Source organism: Salvelinus fontinalis, chromosome 5, assembly GCF_029448725.1.
Source record: "Salvelinus fontinalis isolate EN_2023a chromosome 5, ASM2944872v1, whole genome shotgun sequence".
Lineage (NCBI taxonomy): Eukaryota > Metazoa > Chordata > Actinopteri > Salmoniformes > Salmonidae > Salvelinus > Salvelinus fontinalis.
The window spans coordinates 15,007,396-15,022,375 of record NC_074669.1 but is presented as its reverse complement, the minus strand read 5'-3'; the positions used below and the strand labels follow the sequence as shown (position 1 = coordinate 15,022,375).

The 14,980-nt window shown below is 44.1% G+C and overlaps 1 protein-coding gene across 1 annotated transcript in view; it reads left to right on the top strand.

The window, feature by feature from the left end:
• Positions 1-14,601, top strand: part of LOC129855186 (fibroblast growth factor 10-like) — a 35,792-nt gene extending 21,191 nt beyond the window's left edge. Inside the window, exons 2-3 of the mRNA XM_055922598.1 lie at positions 11,155-11,258; positions 12,715-14,601. Of these exons, the coding sequence (XP_055778573.1) occupies positions 11,155-11,258; positions 12,715-12,909 (299 nt within the window). The 3' untranslated portion in view covers positions 12,910-14,601. The remainder of the gene's footprint in view (positions 1-11,154; positions 11,259-12,714) is intronic.
• The last annotated feature ends 379 nt before the right edge of the window (positions 14,602-14,980 follow it).

Here is a 14,980-nt window from a genome sequence, read left to right as displayed (position 1 = left end):
TGTTCTATGATTTGCACATGCCATTGAAATATGTAGTTTTGTCTGTGCAAAATTTAAAAATTTAAAAAAGTAAAATCGTGTCCCGCTGGCCATATTTAGAAAACGATTGATATCTGTAGGACCATAAATAGAGAAAAACGTTTCAACAATAAAATGCCATAAGTCTACCCACACCCCCATATCACTGCACATTCCCCATCACTTCCCCAAACTACTGGTCTATGCGGAGCTGTCCAGTGTGTATGGGACATGTCCGTGCGAGCCTATCCCAACACACACAGATAGCTCGGCAGTGAGTGATTGTGGACTGATAGATTAAAAGACAGTAGGCAAATAATGTTATCAGGCCCATCGGCGCTCTCATCCCCCAAGAGGAATGTGGGAACAACAGTGGAGATCTGGGTAGGGAAGGAGCAAGCTCTGCCAGCTCTTTTCTTCTTGTTCTCCGGTTCTCCATTCTGTCAGTTGTCCCTTGTTGTTCCGTGTTCTTGGCCATATACGAAGGGAACACACAGACACCGTCACACCCAGACAGGCATTCCTCTCACTCTGTTTCAATTTCCTCCAGGTACCTCCTTGACTACACAACATATTACATACATCATATACAGTAAATAGAATGGCTATTACTATACATGACCTAGTCACATTATTGATCACACGTGCATGTCATCAGCAGACAGGGTAGTGTCCACTGTACTGTACACATGAAGTCATCAGCAGCGAGGGTATTGTATAGATCCTCACATTGTACAGAAACACCATACAAGACACATGTAAGTCCTCAGACAGACACAGGGGTTTGGCATGTGTCTGTAGTAGTGGTATGTGTAGTAGTGGTGTGTGTGGTAGTGGAGTGTGTGGTAGTGGAGTGTGAGGTAATGGTATGTGTAGTAGTGGTGTGTGTAGTAGTGGTGTGTTTGGTAGTGGTGTGAGGTCATGGTGTGTGTAGTAGTGGTGTGTGGTAGTGGTGTGTGTAGTAGTGGTGTGTGGTAGTAGTGGTGTGTGGTAGTATTGGTGTGTGTAGTAGTGGTGTGTGTAGTAGTGGTGTGTGGTTGTGGTGTGTGGTAGTAGTGGTGTGTGGTAGTAGTGGTGTGTGGTAGTAGTGGTGTGTGGTAGTGGTGGTGTGTGTAGTAGTGGTGTGTGGTTGTGGTGTGTGGTAGTAGTGGTGTGTGTAGTAGTGGTGTGTGGTAGTAGTGGTGTGTGTAAGTAGTGGTGTGTGTAGTAGTGGTGTGTGGTTGTGGTGTGTGTAGTAGTGGTGTGTGGTTGTGGTGTGTGTAGTAGTGGTGTGTGGTAGTAGTGGTGTGTGGTAGTAGTGGTGTGTGTAGTAGTGGTGTGTGTAGTAGTGGTGTGTGGTAGTAGTGGTGTGTGGTAGTAGTGGTGTGTGGTAGTAGTGGTGTGTGGTAGTAGTGGTGTGTGGTAGTGGTGGTGTGTGTAGTAGTGGTGTGTGGTTGTGGTGTGTGGTAGTAGTGGTGTGTGTAGTAGTGGTGTGTGGTAGTAGTGGTGTGTGTAAGTAGTGGTGTGTGTAGTAGTGGTGTGTGGTTGTGGTGTGTGTAGTAGTGGTGTGTGGTTGTGGTGTGTGTAGTAGTGGTGTGTGTAGTAGTGGTGTGTGTAGTAGTGGTGTGTGTAGTAGTGGTGTGTGTAGTAGTAGTGTGTGTGGTAGTGGAGTGTGTGGTAGTGGAGTGTGAGGTAGTGGTGTGAGGTCATGGTGTGTGTAGTAGTGGTGTGTGGTAGTGGTGTGTGTAGTAGTGGTGTGTGGTAGTAGTGGTGTGTGGTAGTAGTGGTGTGTGTAGTAGTGGTGTGTGGTAGTAGTGGTGTGTGTAGTAGTGGTGTGTGGTTGTGGTGTGTGTAGTAGTGGTGTGTGTAGTAGTGGTGTGTGGTTGTGGTGTGTGGTAGTAGTGGTGTGTGTAGTAGTGGTGTGTGTAGTAGTGGTGTGTGGTTGTGGTGTGTGTAGTAGTGGTGTGTGGTAGTAGTGGTGTGTGGTTGTGATGTGTAGTAGTAGTGGTGTATGGTAGTATTGGTGTGTGGTAGTAGCGGTGTGTGTAGTAGTGGTGTGTGGTAGTAGTGGTGTGTGTAGTAGTGGTGTGTGGTAGTAGTGGTGTGTGTAGTAGTGGTGTGTGGTTGTGGTGTGTGTAGTAGTGGTGTGTGTAGTAGTGATGTGTGGTAGTAGTGGTGTGTGGTAGTAGTGGTGTGTGGTAGTAGTGGTGTGTGGTAGTAGTGGTGTGTGGTAGTAGTGGTGTGTGGTAGTGGTGGCGTGTGTAGTAGTGGTGTGTGGTTGTGGTGTGTGGTAGTAGTGGTGTGTGTAGTAGTGGTGTGTGGTAGTAGTGGTGTGTGTAAGTAGTGGTGTGTGTAGTAGTGGTGTGTGTAGTAGTGGTGTGTGTAGTAGTGGTGTGTGGTTGTGGTGTGTGGTAGTAGTGGTGTGTGGTTGTGATGTGTAGTAGTAGTGGTGTATGGTAGTATTGGTGTGTGGTAGTAGCGGTGTGTGTAGTAGTGGTGTGTGGTAGTAGTGGTGTGTGTAGTAGTGGTGTGTGGTAGTAGTGGTGTGTGTAGTAGTGGTGTGTGGTTGTGGTGTGTGTAGTAGTGGTGTGTGTAGTAGTGATGTGTGGTAGTAGTGGTGTGTGGTTGTGGTGTGTGGTAGTAGTGGTGTGTGGTAGTAGTGGTGTGTGGTAGTAGTGGTGTGTGGTAGTAGTGGTGTGTGGTAGTGGTGGTGTGTGTAGTAGTGGTGTGTGTAGTAGTGGTGTGTGGTTGTGGTGTGTGGTAGTAGTGGTGTGTGTAGTAGTGGTGTGTGGTAGTAGTGGTGTGTGTAAGTAGTGGTGTGTGTAGTAGTGGTGTGTGGTTGTGGTGTGTGTAGTAGTGGTGTGTGGTTGTGGTGTGTGTAGTAGTGGTGTGTGGTAGTAGTGGTGTGTGGTAGCAGTGGTGTGTGGTAGCAGTGGTGTGTGGTAGTAGTGGTGTGTGGTAGTAGTGGTGTGTGGTAGTAGTGGTGTGTGTAGTAGTGGTGTGTGGTTGTGGTGTGTGTAGTAGTGGTGTGTGTAGTAGTGGTGTGTGGTTGTGTGGTTGTGGTGTGTAGTAGAGGTGTGTGGTTGTGGTGTGTGGTTGTGGTGTGTAGTAGTGGTGTGTAGTAGTGGTGTGTGGTTGTGGTGTGTGTAGTAGTGGTGTGTGGTTGTGGTGTGTGGTTGTGGAGTGTGTAGTAGGACATGCACCAGACTGTACAAACTTCAAACTGTATTGTCTTATCCTCGCTTCATTAGCCGTGTCAGGGTGACTGGTTATTAAAAGTACATCTGTATAATAAAAACAACATCCATTACTATGAGGAATGATCACAACTGCCCAAAAATTTGAGTAAAAATAGCCATGAGTATCTTTATTACTTGTTAGAACCTCTGGTAGCCAAGAGTCCAAGACAGTCTTACCTCATTTCAAGAGAGGCTAAAAGGCTGGATACTTGTAACTTCGGCTACTTTGGATGCATTTAATGTGTCCAACATGCTGTAGACCTGAGAGAGGTGTTCAGGTAATGTTATTGCGGAGACTCAGATTTCATCAAGTTGTGTTTTTTTCTGTTTCAGTAGCTTTCATCTCATCTAAGTCTGAGTCTCACGTATGTCTGACTCTGGAAATGAATGATTTAAAGTTACATTTTTAAAATCTATTTATTTAGACAAGCAGTCAGCGATTAGAGGCAACACATTATTGAATGTGTATACTGCATTACAGTATATGTACTATATCATAGTGTGTGTATTTGTGTGTATTGCACACTGTGCATTGTGTGTGTGTGTGTGTGTGTGTGTGTGTGTGTGTGTGTGTGTGTGTGTGTGTGTGTGTGTGTGTGTGTGTGTGTGTGTGTGTGTATGTGTGTGTGTCTTCGTGTGTGCCTCTGTGTGTGTCTGTGTGAGGGAGCCACTTAGCTGCAATCTGCCCCGAGGAGACATGTCTCATAGCCATTTGGGTGGGATGAATAAATCATCTTTTCCTTGTGAGACTTAATTAGGCATGATGCATGTCCGGAGACACAGGCTGCTGCCCTGATGCTGAACCTTCGAGCTCCACAGCGGCAGCTCAACAGTTCTGGGGCACTGCTCTGGGGTGGCAGAGATTGAACATTTTATTCTGCTTTCCAGACCCAGTCAGTCCTGTAAACTGGTGAGGGCATCACACCACATGTTCAGTATATCACCATAAACTAGCATAACCTTTTGACAGCCACATTAGTTATGAAGCGTGCCGTTCTAAAAAGAAAACATGTAAAAACCAAAGGTCACAAATCCCTCATCATACAATCTGGCTCGCTTTCCATTTGAAGCAAGTTTGACTAGAGTGTGTCTTTAAATGAAACTGTATGTAGAACATATTCTAGCATTCAAACCAACATCCCTGAAGATAAATGACATGAATAAACCATTCAATGAAAAGTGAATGTGATGTAAAGATAGTCAAAAGCATGTTTGTTTCACCTAAGGGTTAAACATGTTTTTTACTTTCTCCTAGAATTGGATTTTGTTATGGTGCATTGATTTGCATGTACATCTACACGGCTAGATATCCAATTCTCCCTTCTCTCTTCCTTCTGATGAACAAACCATTTGAGCCCTCCAGGATTGGAAATAGTGCTTAGGGAATTCTCCCCCAATTGGCTAATCAAGGCCTCTCTCTCATGTCTCTAAATTTGTTTCAATTCTCCCCCAATTGGCTAATCAAGGCCTCTCTCTCATGTCTCTAAATTTGTTTCAAAGGGTGCGATATTTCAGCAGGGGTAATCTCTCTTCCAGCTGTAATTCTTAATCACCCAACCATCCGCTCGGTCAGTCATGATATGAGGCTTTATGGAGCTCCATGGGGCTCTCTCTGCCTGCCCTTCCCTGTACCCCTTCCCTGTCTGGGCTTTGTCATCTGGTTTCAGCAGGTAGATGCTGAGATTGAGCCTGATCAATGTTGCTTCCTGTCTGTCCCTGACCTCCTCCTCAGACACGGGTTAATGGGAAAGACATGTGGCACAGGCACCATGCAGGACCATGACCCAAACAAGCCCTGCTGCCTGCTCCCTGCCTGCACTAACATAAACCTGCCCATCTTTGCTTTCATGTCATCATGTAACAGGGCCAATCACGCACACGGACCACAAACAACCTACCTAAATCCACCCTCTCTGTTTCCCAGAGTTAAAAGCTGTTTGAAAGATGAAGCGGTTAATGGTTCAGTTGGATGTCACAGTCAAAGTGTACCGTTATACTGTGTGCAACTTGGCTTCACCAAATGTACCAAGTGTTATGTAGTAATATACAGACAGTGTAATATTGAAAGCTGTTCGATAATATATTTCTGTTGTCTTTTCCCTTAGTGGATGTGAGTTCATGTACCCTGACTGAATTACAAGCTCCTATGTGAAGGTTAGCAAGTCTCCCTCCTCGCCTCCCAGTAGACGTCTGTGTATCCTGTAAGCGATCCTTTTCCGTCCCAACACTGTCAGACTGGAAGTTAATGGAAGATTTGGTTTCATACAGCCACTCATTAAAAAAAACAGTCATCAATGAGGCAGTATCACATGCCATGATAGAATTATCAGGCTTCCAGTAAATTCTGCTATTATAATCGAAATGTACCGGGTCCCTGACAAGGAATTCACCATCTATTATTCAGCTATCAGTAAAAGGAATGGGCCGCCCAATGTAGTGGTAAAACTGTCAAGACTGTGGCCATCCAATAGGTATTCTCCATACTATACATGCCATTTATAAATGCCCATTATATTAAGCACTTCTCTGTTACCAATGCAATTCTATTATATAGGTAACGTATAGAAATCATATTTCCAAAGCCAAGCTACTCTTTCAGTCGGAATGTAATTAATGAAATGAAACAAAAGCCTTGACATTATGGGGGGTGGGATCTATTCGGTGGTATTTCAACCAGGCGATAAATTCGACAACGTCTGATATAAAACACATGTTTATGATCCACTCTTTTTCAAATATATTTTGCGGATCTTACATTACAGATCCCTGTCCACAGAACTTGGAAAGCCACCGTTTGGCTAACCTCTGTTACCTCTGTGCCCTCAGAGCTGTGTTGAGAGAGAGCGATGAACCTGCCAGTGACATGCTTCTGTCCTTGGACTTGATCTGTCACCACAACCTCAGGCTGCCCATAACCACATGGCAATGTGGTTCAGCATTATCATATCAGGTTGTCAGCTTGGACAGGGACTGAAACCAATTAGATGATGATGTTTGTATTTTTAATGGCCCACTAACTGATGGCCAGGTCAGCTGTTTTTGTCAGGGTTGTGGGAGGGGAGGGGGTATTTTCTTCACTCATGAAAAAAAAGTGATAAAAGCCTATACATTTTGTTGAGAGACGTCCTTATCAAGTGTTTGTCATGAAACTAATACTGCTCCTCTGATGCCCTACAGTATCTTATCTACAGGACAAGGAGAACGTTGTGTATAAACTGAGTTCTAGATGAGACTATCCATTAAACATGCAGGTGAAAGTAGTCCTTTATGAGAGGCTGAGCAGGACAGACTGAGAAGTCTTTCCCCTCCCCAGCCTTTCAAACACAGACAAGCGACAAGGTAGAAGCCAGTGGTGTGAAGTTAAGCTCCCCTTTCTCTTCCTCTGTTCACCCCATTGCCTTTCGAGCTCCACACAAAAGAAGGGGGTCTCAAGATGTCTAAAAAGCACTATATACTCATAAAAAGCGACGAAAAAAGGCCAAGAGGGGTCGATTGTCCTTTTCTCCTTTCTACCCGGCAGAGTTTGGCTGTATGATAAGACTGATATGGCTCACATAAGACTGATAAGACTGATATGGTTCACATAGCTTTAACAAGACACGTATAGCTGAAGCTAACATGAATGATTTTCCTTATCCTTCTTTTGATGTTATAATTGTTCATAATGTAAAAATAGTATATCTGTAGTATAGATCTACAGATTCCCATATTCTGCGAATTCATTCAAAACGTGTGACCTACACTGAGATAAGAGTAAAAACGCTATGCTTAATAACAGAGTGATGCTACATAAATAGTTCATTGCCAGGGTCCATTTGAAACGATTTCGATCCAATCACCTATCAAGTTCTTGTTCCCATGATCATTTTTCAAGGTGTTTACACACACACACACACACACACACACACACACACACACACACACACACACACACACACACACACACACACACACACACACACACACACACACACACACACACACACACACACACACACACACACAGGCATTTGCTTGGACCCAGTCCCCAGCCCTCAGCCCTCTGAGGGGGTCAGCTCAGATCAAAGGTGCTGGTCACAGCCATTAGGCCCAGCAGTGAAGAACCAGCATGAAAAGCTTGTGTTTTGAAAAGGAGGGCAGAGAAAAAAAACAACAGGGACCTCTCCATTTTAAAGGCAAACTGTGAAATAATTGAAAAGGTATGTCAATCAAGAGCAAGCGCCCAGCGGGAGCGCCCCGATTCCCAGGCTCTCTCCTGGTCGAGCACCGGGCCATGGAGGGCTGCTGAAGGGGGCAATCCAAGAAATCTTTCACTCGATTCTCCTCCTCCCTTATCCCCTGCTTTATAATTGTGTATTGGGACGGTCCCCCCCGTTCTGCCCCCCCCCCCATCCCCCCCAAGTCCAACAAAAAGCTCAGTCATTAATAAGATCTTGTCTCCACCTCTCAGGTAAGTAACAAAGAGTTATTGGGGGACGGAGGGGCAAGTTGGAGTCCACATAGTTTTATGACCCCCCTCCCCCTTTTTATTACCAGCCCCTACACCCAGTACCCACTGCCTCCTCCTCCCATAGCATGAGTTTGACAAAAGGAACCCCGTGAGAGTCTCTCGCTTTCCTTTCTGCATTTTTATTTCAAGGTCAGAAAAGGCTGAATGATCTGACGAGGGGCTCACTTCCAAAAAAGGGGGAACGAAAGAAAAGAGAAAGAGTAAAAGACGACTGGGCTTTGAAAATCCCATAGAAGATAGAAAACGGTCAGTTCACACTTGACTAGTCCTGTATAGGGATTTGTTTGTAATAGCAGCTTCAGCTTATGAACAGCTCTGGCCAAAACATGTCAACAGATCCTGCCAAGGGTAAGAAAGAAGCTACCTGTCTCGTCAACAGAGCAGATGAAACATGCACAGCAGAGAGTGGGTTATAATAAACAGCATGATTACAAATAGCTACCATTTCTTTCACCATTAGTTCCTTTATTGCATGTGCACATGCAATAATTGGTTAACATGCAAAAATTTGTTAATATTGTATTGAAAAAGCAGAAACACTCATTGCATAAATATGACACACCATGTTGTCACACATGACATGTGGGTCTAACGTGAGTACTCATGGTCATTAGCCTTAACATAATGAGGTCTAATGAGGTCTATTTGAAGACTGATATCCAAACGAACGTCCGTACAAAACTATTCTCACACTTGAGAGATCCACATTCCTGCATTCGATACCTCAGGGAAGAAAAGTCATTGTAACCACACCATCCACTCCTTGCTTTTAGTACATAGTGCAATCTACGTATCAGAGTGAGGATCATGGTACCTACCGAGCCTGGAGCTCAGAGCAGCAAATAATGGCAATTAGAGGCAGCAGCACTTTCAGGCACCAGCGGTTTTCATTGGACTAGACAAGTCCCCATAAACCCACAGTGAGCTCCAATCACCAGCCTGCCTGGGCCTAATTGCTTATGAGTTGCTTGCACGCTCCCTGCCACCATAACGCCCAGTGTTTGTAAACATAGCTCGTAAAGGGGACATTGCCATCAAAGTGCTAACGTGCCTTTAAAAGATCAGAGGGATGGGGGTGCAGCTGGATGGATTGGTACCTGCCTGGCCTGGCTGGCTGACTGGCCCTGGGCTGACTGGCTGACTGGCCCTGGGCTGGCTGTCCCACTGCAGCTGTGTGGAGAAAGGGGCTCCATGTACACACACATGTCAGAGAAGAAAGACACTCAACAGGTCCTCTATGTATTTACCCTCTCTGTCTCTCTGTCTCGCTGTGTGTCTGATGTGGAGGACCTCACCTAGTAAGCATGGATAGTGGTGGTAGCAGCTGTGAGTCTGTGTATTGATCCATGGTTCAGGATGGAAGGAAAGAGAAACGGACAATGTCTTTGGCTGTCTTATCTAGTGGTTGGTTTCACAATGTCACTTGTTGATAAGGATTTCACCTGAATATAAACTTCCCCTGATCTTAAGTGTCTCTAAGACCATTACCCTTCTCTGTTATTGAAGTGATAATGCCTGAGAGGCTGGTGTTTGGAGGATATATTGGCATGGGTGTTTCAAACCATACCAATATATCCTCCAAACACCGGCCTCCACGGCATTATCATTTTCATACAATAGGTTACCAACATATTCAAATAATGATTGACATATAATTTAGCAATAAGGCCCGAGGGGGTGTGGTATATGGCTAATGTACCACAGCTAAGAGCTGTTATTATGCGGAGTGCCTAGATACAACCCTTAACCGTGGTATATTGGAAATATACCACAAAACACCCGAGGTGCGTTATAGTATTATAAACTGATTACCAACGTAATTAGAGCAGTAAAAATACATTTTTGTCATAACCGTGTTATACGGTCTGATATACCACAGCTTTTAGCCAATCAGCATTCAGGGCTCAAACCACCCAGTTTATAATACTCTTGTTTGTATCCCCAAACATATTAAGCCAACCCTTGCTCCCAATTACAGCTTTTTCCTAATTTATTTCCAAACAAAGTCTGGATTTACATAAATAAATAGGGGAAAGATGGCAGTGGCAGGAGAGTAACAACTGCTCGGACCCTGGTGAGCGCGTTTATTTTCCATCGCTGGATGGGTTTAACCAGTGTCCCTGCTCGGAAACACACTAGTTGCCCCCTTCAGCACATGTGGTTCTGCATGAGCAGCACTGCACCGCTGGTCTGGGCGCTTCGTGAGTTTACTGCTCCTACTTCATTTCCTACTGGTGTGAGGTCCACATCTCCTTCAGCACCTTGATGTGTTACTGTGTTTACAGGCCCTGTCCAAATGCAACAGCCTATTTGTTAGCCTCGTTTCCCTTTTCAGCAACATTCAGAGGTGCCCATTAGAGGAGAAAAAACAGCATGTTTCTCAAGATGTTTTCTCCTCCTAAAACAGGTTTCCATGGCTTGCGATGTCTGTTGGGAGGGATGTGTGCTTAGATCTGATAGCAGGCCACATCAGGGTGCCTTTGAAGGTGAGACAGGAGGAGTTCTCCAAGGGAGCAGCGTATCCAGCAATTAGGTCCTTTTCAGGCCCCCGTGGTAAGACCCACAGGTCATCTCCAAAACATTTCCGTCTATCACCATGACAATGGCTAAGGGCTTTTTGTGTAGACTAAAACCAGATCATGGCCAAGCCACATGGGATTTGTTTGCAATCAGTGCCCAGAAGAAACAACTAGACTGCAGCACTGCCAGGTCTTTTATGGAGAAAGTGGGTAAGAGGTTGGTGTGAGTGGCCATCAGACGCTGCTTTGTGTCTCCCTGGTAAACTTCACCGGGCATCATCTGGGTGGAGTGTCAGTGTCTGATCTGGGATGATGGCACTCCCTGCCTGTGCAGACAAGACCCAGCCCATAATGCTCTTTGTGCTGAATGCTATAGTCAGTCTTCTGAGAGGGTGTAGATACAGTGAGCTCTGAAAATGTTTGTCTGGCTCAGAATGCATTAAAAGACTGGGTGTTCTCATTTCATTGCATAAATCGTATCGTACTTCCAGACACAGAATTATATATTTATTTTTTTAACTTGGAAACAGCGTTGTCTTACAAGTAAATAGATTTTTCTTCTTGAATATTGTTTATGATATGTTTTGAAATGGCTGATTTGAATCATATCATTGTATTTCTGAAGGATGACACAGCCTATTTTCAAATGTATTTATGTCTCTGCAGTCTAGTAGTTCTCAGTGAGACGATTGTTAATAATGACCTGGGTTGTAGATGTCTCTTCACAAAGGGAATCATTTAAATGGGCCATTGTGCATATCCATTTTTTTTCTCTTTTGTCGTGGGAAAACCCTCTCCCCTGAGCATATGCCCGTCTGGTTTCATAATCGATATTGATAGAGTAGCTTATAATGGAAACTAACAGAGACTTCTGTTCCTTCTTTTTCAGGTCTAATGGAAATCCGATCAGTCAGTGTGGGAGTCGTCGCCATCAAATCGGTCAGCACCGGGCTGTACTTAGCAATGTCCAAAAAAGGCACACTCTTTGGATCGGTAGGTACACCTTGCAACATTGTTTCATGAGACACCATGGGCAGCCAGGTTCCAGCTAGGTGGGTCCAGCTTGATAATAGCTGCAGGTGATGCTCGCATGCAAGTCTTGAAGAGAGGCTTGTTCTACTGTCAAAATACTGCAGATAGCCAAGAAAAGTCCAAATACTGCAGAGGGCCAAGAAAAGTCCAAATACTGCAGATAGCCAAGAAAAGTCCAAATACTGCAGAGGGCCAAGAAAAGTCAGAATACTGCAGATAGCCAAGAAAAGTCAAACACTGCAGATAGCCAAGAAAAGTCCGAACACTGCAGATAGCCAAGAAAAGTCCGAACACTGCAGAGAGCCAAGAAAAGTCCGAACACTGCAGAGAGCCAAGAAAAGTCCGAACACTGCAGAGAGCCAAGAAAAGTCAGAACACTGCAGATAGCCAAGAAAAGGAGGCTGAACTAATATGTCAGAAGAGGCACATGTGAAGGTCTTGCGTGCCATCTGCCACTTGTTGTGCTCATACACAGCTCTCTCATTCTTTCTCTCCCTCTCTTTCTCTCTCTCTTTCTTTCTCTATTTCTCTCTCTCTGTCATGTAATGAGGCTGCCTATGGCGTGGTATCTAAGTGTTTTACAGCTCAGAGAGAGAGAGAGAGAGAGAAATCTGGAGCTGGCAATCAGTCAGCAATGTGAAGCTGTGATGAGTTGCAGACCATTATTTCACCCTGCCACCAGCATAAACAGGACATAGATGAACTCACTCAGCTTCCTAGAGCCTCCCACTGAAACCTCCCTTAATGACCATTAAGCAGGAGAATCAAGCTAGGCTGATGCTATCTCCATAAGGGCCCTGTGATCTCAGCCTGATAGTGGCATGAAGATGGGATTGCTCCAGAATCTGTTGTGATGGTCATATCTTCAGGTCATACCTACGTAGAGATAAGAAGTTCCAACCACCCATGGCAATGAGGAGAGGGCTTTGTTGGCTGGCCTGTATATTGACACAAATCCCTGTTTCTGTTCATAGCCTCAGAGATGGATCAAGGAAGAGATAACAATCTGATAGATGACTGTCAAAACATTTTACATTGCAGATGAACACTTTTTCATGTAGGTTAGTTTCAGTATCAAAAATACATGTTTTTATATTGCTATATCTTCTTGGCCATGATCCAACCATAAAGGACACCTAATTATAAAATGCTTTGCCATTCAATGTGGATGGTTATTGTTTTGTTATGGAACAACATAGAAACAACACACAACAAATAACTCCATAACAACACAGAAATAAATGGAAAACATGAATGCAATAACAGACATGGACCTTTGTCCCTATCTCAGAGGTGTGTCCATGCTACTGCTGTTAGTTACTCCTGGTCATAATAAACACATGTTTTGTTCTCTCTCTCTCTCTCTCTCTCTCTCTCTCTCTCTCTCTCTCTCTCTCTCTCTCTCTCTCTCTCTCAGGTGAAGTACAGCCCTAACTGTAAGTTCAAGGAGCGCATCGAGGAGAACGGCTACAACACGTACGCCTCCCTGCGCTGGAAACACGGCGGCAGGCAGATGTTCGTATCTCTGAATGGCAGGGGGAAGCCCCGGCGAGGTCACAAAGCCCGGAGGAGACACCCCTCCACCCACTTCCTCCCCATGCTGCCCTCATAGATGAACAACTGGACTCATGCTCTGCTCTGCAGCCAGTCCCTCCTACTAGTGTTGTGGTTACCAAGATAATTAGGAATAATATGATTATTTGATTATTATTATTATATCCATCCCTTCTCCCATATATGTACATTTGTTGGGGTTTTATTAACTATTTTGTTTGTCGAGATCGAAGTGGGAGGCATAATAGAGTAAGTTGAAGTTATTCATCATCCCCCCCCGAGCGTAAGGTCCAGAAGTAAAGCTGCTAATATTGTGTAAATGTAGTATGTCTATTATTATTATGATTGATTATCAAGCCGCGAGGATAATATTGATGACACTCTTCTGTGTCAAGGAGTAATTTTGACACCACCGTCCGCTGAGAAAGTGTGTAATTGAAACATATCCTCCCTCTAAAGGGTACGAGTATTGTCTATATATTGTCCCCATCCCTTCTTTTCTGCGACTCTACAGGAGACAATGCTTTCCCTTGAGTGACCTTACAATATGCTGTTCAACCAATGGACTGCCGATGTAAAAGAGCTGACAAACAGTAAACAGGACTTAAAAATATCCATCTGAGCAAAGAGAGATGATTCTCTAAAGATACTGAAAGGCCTTTACAATCAACGCTGCAAAGGACTCTGCATTTGAGTGGACTTCATACAGAGGGGACAGAATTCCATGTTTACGGAAACGTTTGGACTGATGTACATTGATACCCATGGATATCTGCTGTAAGACATCTGGTAGTTTCAAGTTTTATTAGTCGTATGCACGGGATACGCATGGTAGACATCGTCCAATGAAATGCTTACTTGCAGGTTCTTTCTCGACAATGCAACAACAATAAGAAATAGTAAAAAATAAGAATAGGAACATAAAGTAAATGGCTCAGTAGAATAGAATAAACATAGAGTAGAAGGCTATCGGGTCTTCTGGGTTTCTGAAATGAACATGTGAGCTCTGCAGAAGTGTGCTTTAGCCTCATTCTTTCATCCTAGACCACTAGCTCAGGGGTCAATCTTTCAAAGTGGGAGTCACGACATTGTCTCTGATATGTTAGTTCCAGAATTCAGTAGTTAAATGCATACGGTACTCCCTTTGAAACACGTAGTGCATTTGAGGTTGTATCACAGGAGGTTGGTGGCACCTTAATTGGGGAGGATGGGCACGTGGTAATGACTGCAGTGGAATAGATGATTTCCATGTGTTTGATTCCATTTTCTCCGCTCCAGACATTATTATGAGCCGTCCTCCCCTCAGCAACCTTCACTGGGTTGTATGTACACTTTTTGACAGTGATAGGACTTAACCCATTCATTTTGTATGTATGGTAGCTGGTTATTGCATTATCTTGTCTTGTCTTGCTAACATTTTCAAAAACCTGTTGCAAATAGAACTTTTAATATATTTAAACCTTTTTGTACCGTATAACATTTGAAGTTGCTGTTATTGTCTCCATTTTGTGTCTAGTCTGAAATCCTAATTGTAATCCAGTCCATATTCTAGTCTATACTGTATGTTACTGCAATATGGCACCTCCTCCCATCATCTGAATGGTCAGCAAAGAGGATCTACAAGAACACCTGTTTCAACTATTAGTCAGTTATTAGGTCGTCTGTCCATTGAATACTGTCATCAAAACAACATTAGTGAGTGTCTTGGTTTGTGTTCAGCTTGAACGTCAATAAAATGCACATAAATGACCCACTGTTCAAGGAGTCACTTATGCTAACACGCTCCACAGTTCAGTTCGCTCCATTCTAAAAGAGTGACCTTTTGCCTCTTATGTAATGTACTGTACTAGCCTTGATTGTTTTGCGTTGTCAACATCTCCATCAGAGTTACATAATCATCATCATCATCCCCACATGAACATTCACAGCGGGAGTGGAGGATTTGATGTAGTGGACCTCCCCTGATGAGCTCTTCAATTGGCTATCACGGGTCTTTAATCACATTGAAGGCCTGGTAGAATGGGAGGCTATAGAATCTTTTTACCCTGAAGACTGCAAAGATGGAGATGAATGGCCTCTAATGGTGGGAGAAAGGCAAACGTTTCAGCCCGTCATAATGTGTCTTCAAA